Source organism: Symphalangus syndactylus, chromosome 6 (genome assembly GCF_028878055.3).
Source record: "Symphalangus syndactylus isolate Jambi chromosome 6, NHGRI_mSymSyn1-v2.1_pri, whole genome shotgun sequence".
NCBI lineage: Eukaryota > Metazoa > Chordata > Mammalia > Primates > Hylobatidae > Symphalangus > Symphalangus syndactylus.
Window position 1 is genome coordinate 41,324,194 of NC_072428.2, and position 15,846 is coordinate 41,340,039.

Consider the following 15,846-nt stretch of genomic DNA (forward strand, 5'->3'; position numbering starts at 1 on the left):
AGTAAAACAGGACAAAACAGTAAAATTACTTTCTTTTACTACTGATGGGTCAATTTTCTACTGGAAATTCTGAAAAGTATCAGGTTCAGCTAAAGACTGCAGTGTTGATCATCTCTCCAGTTTTCCTAGTCTGAAACGAAATAAGCAGACCTGGTACTTAAAAAGACACTTTAAGAAAGGGCTGGCCCCAGAGAGGCAGGATCCCCCTAGCCCAGTGAGTGAGGCCGTCCTGACACCTCCTCAATGCCCTGGTGTCAACATTCTAGAAAACGGACTCCTGGCTCATTGCGCCGCCTAGAGCCGCGTCACCTCCAAAGGGTAGCCCCAGCCACCCGCTTCGCAGGGCCCAGTTAGCCGCGCAAAACTGGAGGGTAGTTGTCCCGAAGGGGCCTGAGCGCTCACTCAGCCAGCCAATGGCCACGGAGCTAGGGCGGGACCTGAGGGTATCCTGCCAATGGCAGTACGGCAGGGCTGGAGGGAGTGCCTGGGTCTCAGGGCTGCGGTGGAGTTCGCACCCCCAGCTCGGGCTGATGTGGAAACTTTGGAGAGCTGATGAGGGCGCGGCGGCGCTCGGCGGCGCGCTCTTCCTGCTGCTCTTCGCGCTGGGGGTCCGCCAGCTGCTGAAGCAGAGGCGGCCGATGGGCTTCCCCCCGGGGCCGCCGGGGCTGCCATTTATCGGCAACATCTATTCCCTGGCTGCCTCATCCGAGCTTCCCCATGTCTACATGAGAAAGCAGAGCCAGGTGTACGGAGAGGTACAGCCCCGACGGGCCCCGGGCAGGGAGGGCCGCCAGGCTGGCCCGGGCTGGCCAGGGCCTTCCTGGTTGGACTTACGGCCGGTCCTGGGCCGACTAGTCGGGACCTCTCCGTGTGCCGGCTGCCCTTTGAGGGACACCCGCTTCCCGGGTCTGGAAGGGAGAAGTCCTCGACGCCGTGCCCCCTGCAGGGGGAGCCCCGCCCCTACCGGTGACCCACTCCGGGCCGAGGCCCCGAGGCGATCCGGGCCTGATTTTCCCGCTACCGCTCGAGCTCTTGCTTCTGCGCCTGCGCCTGCGCCGTTTGGCTCGCCAGCTGCGCCGCCACTTCAGGTCCAGGGTGGACACCTGCCCTGTGGTGCGCGCGTCTTGCGAGTCGGCCTCGCAGTCCTGTGGAAGCTGCACGCGGCTTGTCGGAAAATCAAGGCGTTCTGAGTTCTAGATGGTTAATAGCAGGTTCTTCGGTGTCTGCAGTCGACGAACGACTGGTGTAGGCGTTTGCTGTGAGAATTGGAGAACGCAGGGGAACGCCCCTGACTGAGAAGCGGGCCCTGAGAAACGATTGTGAACGCGTGAATGAATTGATGACTAAAATCCGCTGCGGGGGTCCTACAGCGCAGATGGCAATGCCATTCTGACTGGCTGGGAACGGCCCCTTAGCAGATACTTAAAAGGCGCCTTCTGTGTGCCACTGTCACTGCCAACTTGGTGACTCATTTAAAACTCACAAACAGCCGGTGAGGTCGGTACTTCGCTCCTCCTCATTCTGCGGAGGAGAAAGCAGCACGGAAATGCCCTGTGTGTGGGTGTCCCGACGTCCGGAGGGGGCAGGAGTTTCCACGGGTCCTGGCCAGAGCTCACCTGTTTTGTTTTGAATTACACTTATTTATATGCAACTACAGGCCTGACGCTAGCAGTGAAGAAGGTAGATACAGCCTTTTAAGGAGTTGGCAGATGAGTGGGAGAGAGAAAACTAATCTCATTATTGGCCACAGGCTGTGGTCAGTGTTTTGAAGGAAAAGTACAGGGATGTTTGGCAACTGTGGTATTTCAGGTTTGACCTTAAATCCTTACTTAAACCAATTTTTACAAGAATTGGTCTAGGTGCCCAGGTGCGGTGGCTCACGCCTGTAATCCCAGCACTTTAGGAGGCCGAGGCGGGCGGATCACGAAATCAGGAGATCCAGACCGTCCTGGCTTACACGGTGAAACCCCATCTCTACTAAAAGAATACAAAAAATTAGCCGGGCGTGGTGGTGGGCGCCTGTAGTCCCAGCTATTTGGGAGGCTGAGGCAGGAGAATGGCGTGAACCTGGGAGGCGGAGCTTTCAGTGAGCTGAGATCGCGCCACTGCACTCCAGCCTGGGTGACAGAGCCAGACTCCGTATCAAAAAAAAAAAAAAAAAAAAAAGAATTGGTCTAGGTTTCTAGAATAGAAAGTCACTAATGCTTTACGTTCCTTTCACTGTTCACTAACAGTTTACGTCGTTAAAGGGAAGCTGGACGAGATAACAAAAGTATGTATAATTCTTAGATCTTATTTTCCAACCTGCAGTTCTCCCAGAATTGAGTTTATTCCCATGATTTTCATGTAATATATTTGATCTCTTTGGTATCTTAGTACACAGCATCATAATATTCTAGAGAAATAAAATGTGAAAGCATAAGACTAGAGATCGGGTCTTCTGCCAGACAAAACTTGACCTCTATTTTGAGTCTTACTTTTTTTTTCATCTCAGTAGTGAGAATAACAACAGAAAACAGTAAAGTGCTACTCAAGTGTTCTTGGTTATTGTGTATATTATTAGTTGGTTTTTTTTTTTTTTTTGAGACGAGTCTCGCTCTGTCACCCAGGCTGGAGTGCAGTGACACCATCTCGGCTCACTGCAAGCGCCGCCTCCCAGGTTCACGCGATTCTCCTGCCTCAGCCTCCCGAGTAGCTGGGACCACAGGTGCCCGCCACGACGCCCGGCTAATTTTTTATAATTTTTAGTAGAGATGGGGTTTCACTCGGTTAGGCAGGATGGTCTCGATATCCTGACCTCATGATCTGCCCGCCTCGGTCTCCCAAAGTGCTGGGATTACAGGCGTGAGCCACTGTGCCCAGCCTATGTTATTAGTTTCTATACACAGAACACATTTGTTCGACCTCTAAATTTGAAAGTATTTTTAAACAAGTTATTTGAAATGGTTTCTCACAGAAAAGGGAATTAACCTTTTCTTATATAAATATCTGAACTGAAAGACACTCTGTATTACTATGAATATTTCTTTTGGACAGGGGGTTGTCTAAGTCCCCTATCAGTTTTATTGCTGGTACCACTGTTTGAGGGAACCATGGTTCTTTACAGAGAGAGCTCTTGACTACAAATGAAATAGGGCTAAACTGTTACTAGCTGCAATGGGGCAGAGGAAAAACTGACAGGAGCAAAAATGAAAAAGAATGTATGCATCAAAGAGTAGACATTGTTTGCCTCACTATGCCTTAGATCTAGTTGATAACCACCAAACATATTAACTCTAGGCTACAGCAGCATTTGATCTTTATCCTGGTGTGAAACATCTCTAAAGATCTCCCCTTATCTTAGAGATATTTTCCAGTTCTGACAAAGTCTCAAAGTTGGTATAAATTGTTAAAATACTATACCTTTTTTTGGAAGTTGAAGAATACTGTTCCGTTCTGTACTTCCGAAAGGTTCTGGAAAGTTGTACCTAGGACTTAAATAAAATCTTAGTTTTCCACTGTCTTTGAAATTTGAGATGTATGCTCACAGAAAAAAAAAAAAAACAACTGGACTTTAAAATTGCTTACCCGCCTTTGTGTTAGTCTGTGAATTCAATTCTGCTTTGTGATTCTTGAAAGTTAAACAGCCAGTCCTCAGGACTTATATATTCATTTTAAAGGCAATCTTAAATAGAAGTGTATCACACTGAAAATTACCATTTCCTTGGAGATTCATTCTGAATGTTTAAATTTCTGCAGTAACTTTAATCTTAGTCTAGATTTCAAGAGGCATTCCCTGGCTAGCAAAGCCAATACAAGTGGCATTATTGATTATTTTCAGGTAATGGACTTCAGGACAATAAAATAATTCCATTAAGGCAAGTAGAATTGACAGCGTATTAATTTATTTTTACAGCATTTATTGAGAACTTTATGCACAGCACTGAATGAGATTCTGTGTAAGGATTCAAAGATGAAAAAGATGAAATCACTGCTCCTAAGGAGTTTATAATTTAGCAGGCAGGCAGAAGACAAGAATATGAATGTTTCTGGTTCAAGATAGTGTTAAGTAAGTGCCATGGGAGCTTCTAAGCTCCCATGTGTGGTTCAAAGCAGAGAGAAAAAGAGTGCCCCAAGAGGCCGGGTGCGGTGGCTCACGCTTGTAATCCCAGCAGTTTGGGAGGCCGAGGCGGGCGGATCACGAGGTCAGGAGATGGAGACCACGGTGAAACCCTGTCTCTACTAAAAATACAAAAAAAAAAAATTAGCCGGGCGTGGTGGCGGGCGCCTGTAGTCCCAGCTACTCGGAGAGGCTGAGGCAGGAGAATGGCGTGAACCCAGGAGGCGGAGCTTGCAGTGAGCCGAGATCGCGCCACTGCACTCCAGCCTGGGCAACAGAGTGAGACTCCATCTCAAAAAAAAAAAAAAGAAAAAGAGTGCCCCAAGAAAGGCATCATGGAGGATGGTCCCTAAAGACTTGGTATGGTTAAGATAGTATGGCAGTCAAGGGAAGCCTTCCAAATGAGGAAACAAACCAAGCAAAGGTTGAAAAGTGTGGCAGTCACTTAATGGTTTTCATCAACAGCAATTTGCACATTTGTCTGTTATTAGCATTTAGCCCATGATGTTATAATAATATGTTTAAATGTATGTCTCTACAACTATTCATTAATTCAACATATATTTCTATTGTCATATGCTGTGCACTGTCCTAGGTGCTAGAGAGATAGCAGTGACCAAAACAGAGATTCCTGCCCTTATGTAGCTTATATTCTAGTGGGGGGAAGATAGACAATATAAACACAAGTAAATTATATAATATATTCAAAGAGTGCAGAGTAGGAAGTAAACTAAATTAGGGTAAGGGAATGGAGAATGTTAGTGGGTCAGATTTTAAATTGCTTAATCAGAACAGGTCTCACCACAAAGATAGCATCTGAATAAAGACTTAAAGGAAATGAAGGAGTAAGCTATAGGAATATCAAAAGGAAGAACATTCTAGACTAAGAAAAGAGCAAGAACAAAGGCCATAAAGCAAAAGAATGCCACGTTGAGCATTACCTGTAAAAAGACAAGGGTGAAATTAGGGAGGCCAGTTAGGAGGTTGTTATTATAACATAAGGGAGAAATGCAGGTGACTTAGATTGGTCACCTGCAGGTTATAATAAATTGTCTGATTCTGTTTATATTCTGAAGGTAGAAACAGCATAACTGCTGAGCAGTTGGATGTGGAGTTTGGAAGAAAATGAGTCAGTGTGGGTGACTGCAAAGTCCTGGGCCTCAACAACTTGAAGGATGTATGGAGTGGTCATTAACTGGGAGAGTGAAAAATTATGAGTAGGGCTGGTTTGGGTGAGGGAAAGAGACTTGAAGATCACGGAGTGATCTAGAAGGCAAGGAAAATGTTTTGTGTATTCCTGTTTACATCTCTGCCAGCATTATAATTAGCCCATAATTGGCACTAAAATTATTGAATAAATCAAAGAATATATAAGCTAATCTTGTACCCTTCCATAGATCAAAGCAGTTTAAGGATAAGTTTTCACAATTTGAGTCACAAACCTTTACCAAAAGTCCTGGAAAACTGTATACAGGAATACATACTAGTTCAAGTAAAAATGTCTCCAGTTCTACCCTCCAATAGAGGACTATTTCAGATTCCTGAGTAAAGGTGTATTGTGTAACAACTTTCTCAAGCCATGGCTGCTCCTTGCTTTTTATGATCCCTGGTGTCCACAATTTGAAGCTCTACCCTGAAGCTCTGTCCTGAAATACATTTGCCCTCTGTTCTGCCTTCATAGTGACACAACTTTAAGTTCATGGTGCTTTTACTATCCTTGTGGAATGGCATCTTTTTATTGTGTCTGCCAAAGTTCCCTTCTGCAAAGAGACTTTAATAGGACTACATGACTGCATTGTCCCCACTTTGCTCAGCTGGTAGCCATTCCCTTTTATTTAGAACTCTTCTACTGTCACTTTTGACCAATACCACTGCTTATGGCAGGCAGTCCATGTTCTTTTCCCAACGTTCTGGATATACCTACTGTTCACTTGGCAGAGCCCACCTGTGTGCCAAAGACTCTGGTGGCCCCATTACTCAGCTGGTTAGTTGTTACCACTTGGCAGTCCTCATGACCTATGCTGATATAACTTTCTGCTGAACTTTTGTTCTCTGCTAAGCCTCCTGTTTTCTTCTGAAGTAGTGTGTGCCATGGCTAAATCTCCTTGACTTGTTTGCACAGGGATAAGGCTTGTCTCAGTATTTTGGCTATAAAAAGCTATCCTGAAAGGATGGCAATAAGCAATCTTTACATTCCACTGATAAGGGAATATCATTCTTTCACTGACTAGGCTCTTATATTGGGTTAGCTAGAATAGACTACAGGAGGTGTGACATTGTAAGTGAACCTGGGGTGAGGCACAGGGCAGACAACTCCAGCAAGGCATGGAATGGATCCTGTTTTGCCTTCCCCTTAACTGAGAGGCAGCCACCTAACCTATGTGGTAAATGCCTTTCCTCCAAGGTTAGGTTCCCTTAGAGCCCTCTTCATTCACTTTGTGGAACAAAGAGAGCCAAATACAAATGGGCTTAGTTACAATATGTTTATACTTCAAAGTTGTCTCTCAGGTATTTGACAATCCTCTCCCTCACTAGCCTCATTCATCTTGGAAATAGAAGGAGATTCCTAGATATCATTGAACATTTTGAGGTAGAATGAATCATAAAAGAGCATGTATATCAAATATATTTTCTATGGCAATACTGAAGCCCAAATAGGTTGTGTTCTGCCCAGAGTCTTATCTGTTTAATGGCAAACCTTAAACTAGACCCAGGCCTCCCGAGTCCAGTACCCTTTTCATTATACTGTTGGTAAGATTGTGACTTTAGGCACTGAATGGCATAATGAAATCACACAGTTTTGCATGCCTTATAGAAGGAGGGCACTCTGAACATTGTCAGTTGAGTAATAACTGCCTATATTTTCAGGGACGTAACAAATCCTGGAAGAGCTGCACTTACGACTTGTAGATTTCTATGGTTATATTTCTCCATACATGCTGCCATTTAAATGTTGTTTTTCTTCTCTTCTCAAAGATCTTCAGTTTAGATCTTGGAGGCATATCAACTGTGGTTCTAAATGGCTATGATGTAGTAAAGGAATGCCTTGTTCATCAAAGTGAAATTTTTGCAGACAGACCATGCCTTCCTTTATTCATGAAGATGACAAAAATGGGAGGTATGTTTATTTGCACTTATTTAGTGATTTACTAAGCTATTTTAAATCACATTTCTTATTTTAAGTTTTAGTGCGTAGAATTGGGATTATTTTGTACTGATTAATAAGAAATTATTTATTTACAGAACCTAGTATTTGAGGACCTTTCAAGCTGTACTACATTCATATTTTAGACCAGGACATTGCTAATTCTATTGTGGTCCAGCTCTAATAAGTATTAAAAATAATGTTTTAAAGAATCAGCACCTAATAACATCTGCAGGTTTTGTGAAACAAGTTAGGAATAAACACATACTTGCACTTGAATCTGAAGTGCCCTTTTGAACCTAGTCTTGAGTACTTGATGACATTTTTACTATCATTTTACTTATAAGCTTACAGAACTTGAAGCAGCTTTCTTGACTACTAATCACTGTGATTAGTACGTGTAGAGTTGCATGGTTTGTGTAAAGGACTAGCATTCTGTATGGTTTAGTATTGATTGGTGTTGGAGATTCCATATTCAACAAGGGGGAAAGACTGAAAGTTGACAAAATCGGTAAGAAGAAAGCAGCAACAGACAGCCTAAAATAGAATGTTCAGATCATATACAGTGGTTTTAATAGTTAATAGTATAAGAATTTTTACAAAAGTTGTGTCCTAATTCTCTGAGTTTCACATTTAATTTCAAATAAAAATTTAACAATGTCTTGCTTACATAGGCAAAAACTAAAGACATTGGTTGAAAAGACAAAAATTAAAATCCTATATTACATCACAAAGGAAATCAACTAATGCAGAGAAAGCACAAATTGTAAAAGACTGAATTCTCAGGCCAGAGTATAATGATACTTGAAAGCAGTAATATAAATAAAAAACAAACAATTAGACCAAAGAAGAAGCCACAATTATAATAGACCTTTAAAAAGATGATGAAAATGAAACATGATGCAATCACAGTAATATTTGAGACAAAGTATATATTTTTCAAAGCTGTAAATTTATTGTTTAGACTGTTTTTATCATAAAGCATTCAACTTAAGATTTTTAAAAACCAGGTAGAAAATTATGTGTTGTTTTAAGGTACTATGTACTGACCTTGGAAGTAGAAAATCATGGCAACTATTAGCCCGCTGTGTGAATGGAAAAAAGTTGCCCTTTGGGGGAGCCCAGTGTCATGCCCAGGCACACAGCTTGGCCAGTGTAGGGTTATTATAAACAGTGCTCCTCTGTACCTTCTTGTGTATATATCCCATGCGCACATATTTCTCTAGGGCTGGTTTCATCTTGGCACCATTGTACTAGCTGTTCCCTCTAACTGCAGTGGTCTTTCCTCAGGTATTTGCTTGTCTCACTTCCTCATCTCCTATGAGTCTTTACTCAAATGTCATCTTCTCAGTGAGCCTTTTGCTGACTACCCTATATCTTTTTACTTGCTTTATAATTTATTTGTTGTTTTGTCTGTCTCTCCTACTAGTGTCTAAGCTCTGCGAGAGTAGGGATCTTTGCTTCTTTTGTTCCCTGATACATTCCTGACACTTAGAACATTGCCTGGAACATAGTAGGTGTTCCACAAATACATGTTAAATGAATATTTGTTGAATAAATAGTCATCTGGGAGTATAGAAAAAAGAGTGGACTATGGGAATGTAAGATTGCTACACAGCACTAATGACCCCCTTACAGTAACTTTTTAATAAGCTCTACATTCAAAAATTATTGCACAAAAAGTTGTTGGAATGTAAATTTTGTATGTACCTCATGTACACAAGAGGTACATACAAATGTGACATTTTTCATTGTGGGTTGTGTTAGTCCATTTTGTATTGCTATAAAGAAATACCCGAGGCTGGGTAACCTATAAAGAAAAGAGGTTTAATTGGCTCATGGTTCTGCACACTTTATAGGAAGCATGGTGCTGGCATCTGCTTCTGTTGAGGCCATCTGCTTCTACTGAAGCTCACAATCATGGCAGAAGGCATTGAGGAAAGCCAGCATGTCATATGGCAAGAGTGGTAGCAACAGAGCGAGTAGGGAGAGGTCCTTAACTTTTAAACAACCAGATCTCACATTAACTGAGCGAGAACTCACTTATCACCAAGAGGATGTTGTAAGACCATTCATAAGGGATCTGCCCCTATGATCCAATCAGTTCCCACCATGCCCCACCTCCAACGTTGGGAATCACATATCAGTGTGAAATTTATCAGAGGTACAACCGTGTCCCAGTAATGAGTGAAATTTTGAGTAAAGTACATGTTACATAAATATGTGCACTGAAGATGTTGAATTAATTTAAGGGGCAAAATTTCCATAGTAGCCACATCAAAACAGCAGATACATTGTGGAGACTCTGAAATTTTAAGGCAGGCAATATCAGCATTAGAAAAGTTTGAGCTTCATGTTTGCCCTTTTTTTGACTTCAGCATTTCGACTACATTGACAGCTCATTCAGAGTACCCTTGCCCATGTCATAGTTACTTGATTGTCTACCATATCCCTTTAACAGGAGGAAATTTATTTTCTAAAATCCATTCTCTTTTAAGCAGGAAATTTCTAATCCTAGAAGGATGATTTTTTAGGTGTTTGTTTAGTCTAAGATAAAGCTTTGTCCATTGAACATGTGGTCACTTGTCTTTGGTAAATTAGGCTTATAGTAAAAGTTGGATGATATAGTCACCTGGGCCTATTTCGCCAGGTTAAATTACACAAGACTGACTAGCTTCTTGTGGTGGTGCATTTACAGGCCTTTTCTGCCAGTCCACAGATAAGGAGTAGAAAAACTTTATCTGTTGTAATACTCTGGCTAATGAGTTGCTGAGAACAGGACCCAACCATATAGTTATATAGGAGGATAATTTGGAAATTTGGAGAAGGATGACTAACCATCCATTAAAAAAATTTTGTTCCCTTTCATTTTTTAGATACAGAGAAGTAGGCATCATACAATATTTTAATTTTTTTTTCAGGCTTACTCAATTCCAGATATGGCCGAGGATGGGTCGATCACAGACGATTAGCTGTAAACAGTTTTCGATATTTTGGATATGGCCAAAAGTCTTTTGAATCTAAAATCTTGGAAGAAACAAAATTTTTCATTGATGCTATTGAAACGTACAAAGGTAGACCTTTTGACTTTAAACAGTTAATAACGAATGCTGTTTCAAACGTAACCAATCTGATCATTTTTGGAGAACGATTCACTTATGAAGACACCGATTTTCAGCACATGATTGAGTTATTTAGTGAAAATGTGGAACTAGCTGCCAGTGCCTCAGTCTTCCTGTATAATGCCTTTCCATGGATTGGCATCCTGCCTTTTGGAAAACATCAACAGCTGTTTAGAAATGCAGCTGTAGTCTATGATTTTCTCTCCAGACTCATTGAAAAAGCTTCAGTCAACAGAAAGGCTCAGCTACCTCAGCATTTTGTTGATGCTTATTTAGATGAGATGGATCAAGGTAAAAATGACCCATCATCTACTTTCTCCAAAGAAAACCTAATTTTCTCAGTGGGTGAACTCATCATTGCTGGAACTGAAACTACAACCAATGTGCTACGGTGGGCAATTCTTTTCATGGCCCTTTATCCTAATATTCAAGGTAAGGATTCTCTTGATGATCTCAGGGTCTATCCTTACATGTAGGGTTAATACATGTTTTTGAGTCTTGGCCATGCACAATACATTTTCTTTAGGAACTCCTGCTATGCCAGCCAAGTATAGAAATATTTAATAGTTACAAAAAAGAGTTTTCAAATCTATTATCTCAATTCATGTAAAAAAAAATCTCTGAAAGAGGCCTTATTATGCCCATTTTATAAATGAGAAAAAACACTGTGTGTCTGCAAGTGGCAGAGCTGGAATCTGAACTCTGATAGAATTTTAAAAACTAATTTTATGCTTTACTATTTTTCTTACTCCAATTCTAGGTATGTTTAATGTTTATTCTTATTACTTATGTCTTTCACAATAGAGCTACCCAGAGCACTGGCTACTGTTAGTACAAGATATATAGCATATATTTCAATAGAATGCCCAGATAATAAAAAATCTGAATCTGGATGTATCTATATCCTATTGGCTTGTTATAGGTTATCCTTTATTTTATTCCAGAGGGAAGTAACTTTAGCTATAATTCTAAGAACTGCATAATAACTTGAATACTTTTTCTCTGACAGGACAAGTTCAGAAAGAGATTGATTTAATTATGGGCCCCAATGGGAAGCCTTCTTGGGACGACAAATGCAAAATGCCTTATACTGAGGCAGTTTTGCATGAAGTTTTAAGATTCTGTAATATAGTTCCATTAGGGATTTTCCATGCAACCTCTGAAGATGCAGTTGTACGTGGTTATTCCATTCCTAAAGGCACAACAGTAATTACAAATCTTTATTCTGTACACTTCGATGAAAAGTACTGGAGAGACCCAGAAGTGTTCCATCCTGAGCGATTTCTGGACAGCAGTGGATATTTTGCCAAGAAGGAAGCTTTGGTTCCTTTTTCCCTAGGTAAGATAACTTTCACGGGGCGTAACTTTAGAGTCAAAGACATTGATAATTTATTAGATATAGCATCTTAATCTGAAGCATCCTTCTATAGAATTAAATATCCCAATTCTAAAAACAGAGAACTGATTCTTACAGGAGAGAATGATTTAATTGGAAGTAATTAACACCTGTTTCGGCTTAATATAAGCCTTAATTTATTAACTATAGATGAATTTTTGAGAACCCCTGGCTTCTTCTAAAACTGTTTTTCAAAACTTGTGGAATGAGAAGTCAGTAAGAGGTAGCTTGAGAAACTGAGACCCAGAGAGGGAAAAGATATAGTCACTTAAGTAAAACTAGAATCTCACTCTCTTGGCTTCTGGTTATTGTACTTCATCTTCAATTAGGAAAATATTGCTTCTTCTGTGAAAAGGTACACAAGACTCATGGAAGATGGACTAGAAACTCTTCCCCTTCATTGGGGAAGAATACACACTTAGTTGAAATGACGTGTACTTTTCTTGAGCAAAATGTCTCACCTCAAATTAGATCTTTTGTGGCATATCTTAGGCTCTGTTGCAGCATGGGAGGGAAGTGGGAGATGGAACTAAAGTCTTACAAAAGTCCGTGGTCTGACAAAAGGAGGTAAATGAATGGGTTCTGGGAGCTGAAGTATCAATTTCTATTCTTTGAGATTTAAGAAAATCCTTTAATAAACGTAATTCCCTATTACTTTCTTTAAATTCCAGATTTCCTGAATGACACCCAAATATTAGACATTAATTTTGGTAAAGATTGTGGGTTTAAAAAATTATTATATCTGCTTTTTCTGTTTAGGGAGAAGACATTGTCTTGGAGAACAGTTGGCTCGGATGGAAATGTTCTTGTTTTTTACAGCATTACTTCAGAGGTTTCATTTGCATTTTCCACATGAACTAGTTCCAGATCTGAAGCCCAGGTTAGGCATGACATTGCAGCCCCAACCCTACCTCATCTGTGCTGAAAGACGCTGAAAGTGCCTGGATATTTTCGGGAACAAGGATGTATATTTGCCTTATCCCTGAACTTGGTTTAATCAAATCAATGTGTGTATTAGAATAAAAGTCACAGCATCGTAAAACCAAATGAACACAGATGTGTCTTAAAATAGTACTAGAGCAAAAACAAGCACTAGTTGTGATTGTTTTTCAAGATTTTATGACTTCCGGGGTAAAATTCTCTGTTGAGAGACACAAAGGTGCAAATGATGGGTGTTGCTTAAAATGCTAAGAAGGGTCATGGACGCCCTAAGCAGAGCATCTTGTTTAGTACCAGGCACTTTCATCCCTTCTTGACTCCATCTGGCTTCTGTCCTGGGGGGTCTTGTTTCCAGAAACCAGCTCCCTTCTGATCAGGTATTGTCATTAATAAACTGTGTGGTACCAGTCCAGTTTAATAGAGGACTACAGAAGAAATTAAAACCCAAATAAATGAGTTTGGACTATGGAGGTATTTTAGATATGGTGGGAGATGGTAGAAGAAATATGTATTTAATGTAGAGCATGCCAGTGCTTTCATATCTTGCTCCCTGCTCTGTCTTCATAAGAACTGTGTCTTTCTTCTTATAAATGAGGGTCTGTGTGACCCTGAGTGTCCATCTTCATAGCAGCAGTTAAGTAGATAGGACATTACAATAATACATTTAAAATTTAAAATGATACATGGCTATTAAATCTTTGTTAGCACATTTTCCCTGGCACCACTTCTTTCTAAAACCAATCACAAGGATTAAAGATTGAATTCACTTATATCTTTTAGAGGTCTCTAGGCATTTCCATGGGTTAGTGTTATTTTTCTAAAGATAATTATATTCAAATCCAAAAACATGCTTTAGAGACAGGGTAACTGTGTAAACTGGGACACTTGAGAGTGAATGGGGTCCTATTCATAATTATGTCAGGACAACAAGGGTAAATTGTGACTGCCCTAAACAAACTGAAATGTATATTGACCCATTTATAGCTATTTTTACATCATCATTTCTTCTAAAGTTGTTAAATTATGGGTACATGCTCTTGTAACATGGCTCATGAATAGTTGCAGCCTCAGAGTCAGTGCACACAACAATGACTTCTATTAAGAATATGGATTTAACCTTAGTTTGGACTTAGCTGTTGAACAGTTTCAAGTTTGTGTGTTATACATCAGGAGTTTGCATCTTGGATATATTCAGATGTTTCCAGTTGCAAGGGAAAGAAAATCCTTGCAAGTTCACTTAAGTAATAAAAGGGAAATTTGGAGGAAGGGTGGAAGTTTTAGGGTCCGTATGGCTTAGATGTTACATGGTGTAATCAAAGATCCTGCGTCTTTCCACCTCTGAATTTTGCCTTCCAGATGATACCAGCTTTATGTTAAGACTAGCTCATGGAGTACATGTGCTTTGCCCACCTCCATACAGAGAAAGCAAGCTTAGATCGTTTCTGGGAGAGCAAGGGAATTTTTCAGATGCTCCCAGAAAACTGTTTTTTGTGTCCTGCAGGTTCTGAGTTATGTGCCCATCCATTAATTTAAAACTATGTGAGTGTAATTATGGTTCACTTAGCCTGAACATATGCCTGACTACTAGAAGTAGTGATGGAGTTGGCTTCTCCCAAAACACATGTGCTACATATGGGTGGTGTAGTTATCTAAGCAAAACTAGGGATAATTATGAAGAGTCAGAAGACCAACTATAGTGTCTGCCTCACTTGCTAAGCCAAGCAACTTTCCAACCTACCTTCTTGAATCTTTAATTATTTTATTTTATTTTTTCAGAGATAGTTGTCCAGGCTGGTCCTGAACTCCTGGGCTCAAGCAGTCCTCCAAGCTCGGCTTCCCAAAGTACTGGGATTACAGGCATGAGCCATCACATCCTGCCCCAACCTTCCTGAATCTTGACAAACACATTGAAGTTGCTCCTTAGTCTTTGTTCTTTCTTTGATACAGCAAATCTCTCATCCCAGGGCCTCTTACTGTCATTATCTGCTATAAGAGCCTAAGTTGAACTTTAAGGTAGTTTTACTAGGCAAAACAACTTAGTGAACTGAAGTAGATTATAATAAAAGTTGAGGAGGCTTTCTTTTGCTTTTGAGTACACCACTACTGCTGCTGGTACAATTTAGGAACTCCATAAATCTATGCAGAATGAAGATCATGCTATTTTCATTGCCTTGCTTCCAAGTTTGCATTTTTCCTTAATCAGGTTAATGTAAGCCTGACAAATTATAAAAGATAAAGATTCATCAACTTTTAAAGGTAGAAGAGCCTTAACTTCACTTAATGTGCTCATTTTATAGCCAAGGAAATAGAGGTTTACATAGGGGAAGTGAATTCTCTAGATCACGGCAGAGGCATGCCTTATTTCATTCCATATTCCTTTTATTCACACCCAATAATTTATCTTATGCTTTACAATTTATAAGGCTGTTTTTCATTATGCTTTCAACTCGATTATTTGGAACCAGTTAGCTGCGGTAAAAATAAAATGCTGCACTTTTGGAAAAATATAAATTAACATGAATTAGTAAGTAATCCATATTGGAAAAATCTATTTTTTGAAATTACATTGTAACAGATACATTGGATCTACGCAATAGGGATGCCTTCTCTCTCATCAGTCAGTGCTAAGCTACTAATTCAAATGTTAGAAATCTAATTTCTGATTCAACAAGTGAGCACACTTGTTTTTTTCTCACATATCACTGAAATAACCATTAAGGATAGGAAAAGGAATGAAGGCATTGAGAATATGGGTTGAGGGCAATGTCAGTGCATCAGATACTTTGAAATTTTAGGAGATGGAAGATGAATGGAAAAATACAGAAAACCACAAATAAAATCATGCATAGACGAAGCCAGAGGTGGAGATGGGAGCCCATTCTTCACGGGATAGCTATGGAGAAAATCAGTACACAAGGAGAGAAGTAGGTAAGGAGAACTTTTTCTAAAAGTGGAAAGAAATCAAGCAGATTTACTGGGATAAACAGCTGAACAATTTGCCCCATCTCATTTTCTCCTCCTGTTTGTGCAGCTGTAGAACTTGCCCCCAAGTGCTGAAATAAGTATAAATAAATTGGGTTCCTATGCCAAGGAGATGATGATGCTCCTACCTGGGATTAGTGCCCTAGATTGAGGGCTCCCTAAT

The 15,846-nt window shown here is 40.4% G+C and overlaps 1 protein-coding gene across 14 annotated transcripts; it reads left to right on the top strand.

The window, feature by feature from the left end:
* The first annotated feature begins 294 nt into the window (after nt 1-294).
* CYP2R1 (cytochrome P450 family 2 subfamily R member 1) lies at nt 295-12,809 on the top strand. Of its 14 annotated transcripts, none has more exons than XM_055282329.2 (6): nt 1,355-1,497; nt 2,235-2,272; nt 7,076-7,217; nt 10,166-10,798; nt 11,376-11,705; nt 12,522-12,809. In XM_055282329.2, exons 3-6 carry the CDS (start codon nt 7,196-7,198, stop codon nt 12,695-12,697), a joined length of 1,161 nt encoding a protein of 386 aa, XP_055138304.1. In that variant the 5' UTR covers nt 1,355-1,497; nt 2,235-2,272; nt 7,076-7,195; the 3' UTR covers nt 12,698-12,809. The 14 variants fall into 14 exon arrangements, with proteins under 14 accessions (XP_055138311.1, XP_055138301.1, XP_055138304.1 ...); XM_055282330.2 differs by having other exon boundaries at nt 1,419-1,557; XM_063641068.1 differs by lacking the exon at nt 1,355-1,497 and adding an exon at nt 1,511-1,680.
* Nucleotides 12,810-15,846: the final 3,037 nt, after the last annotated feature.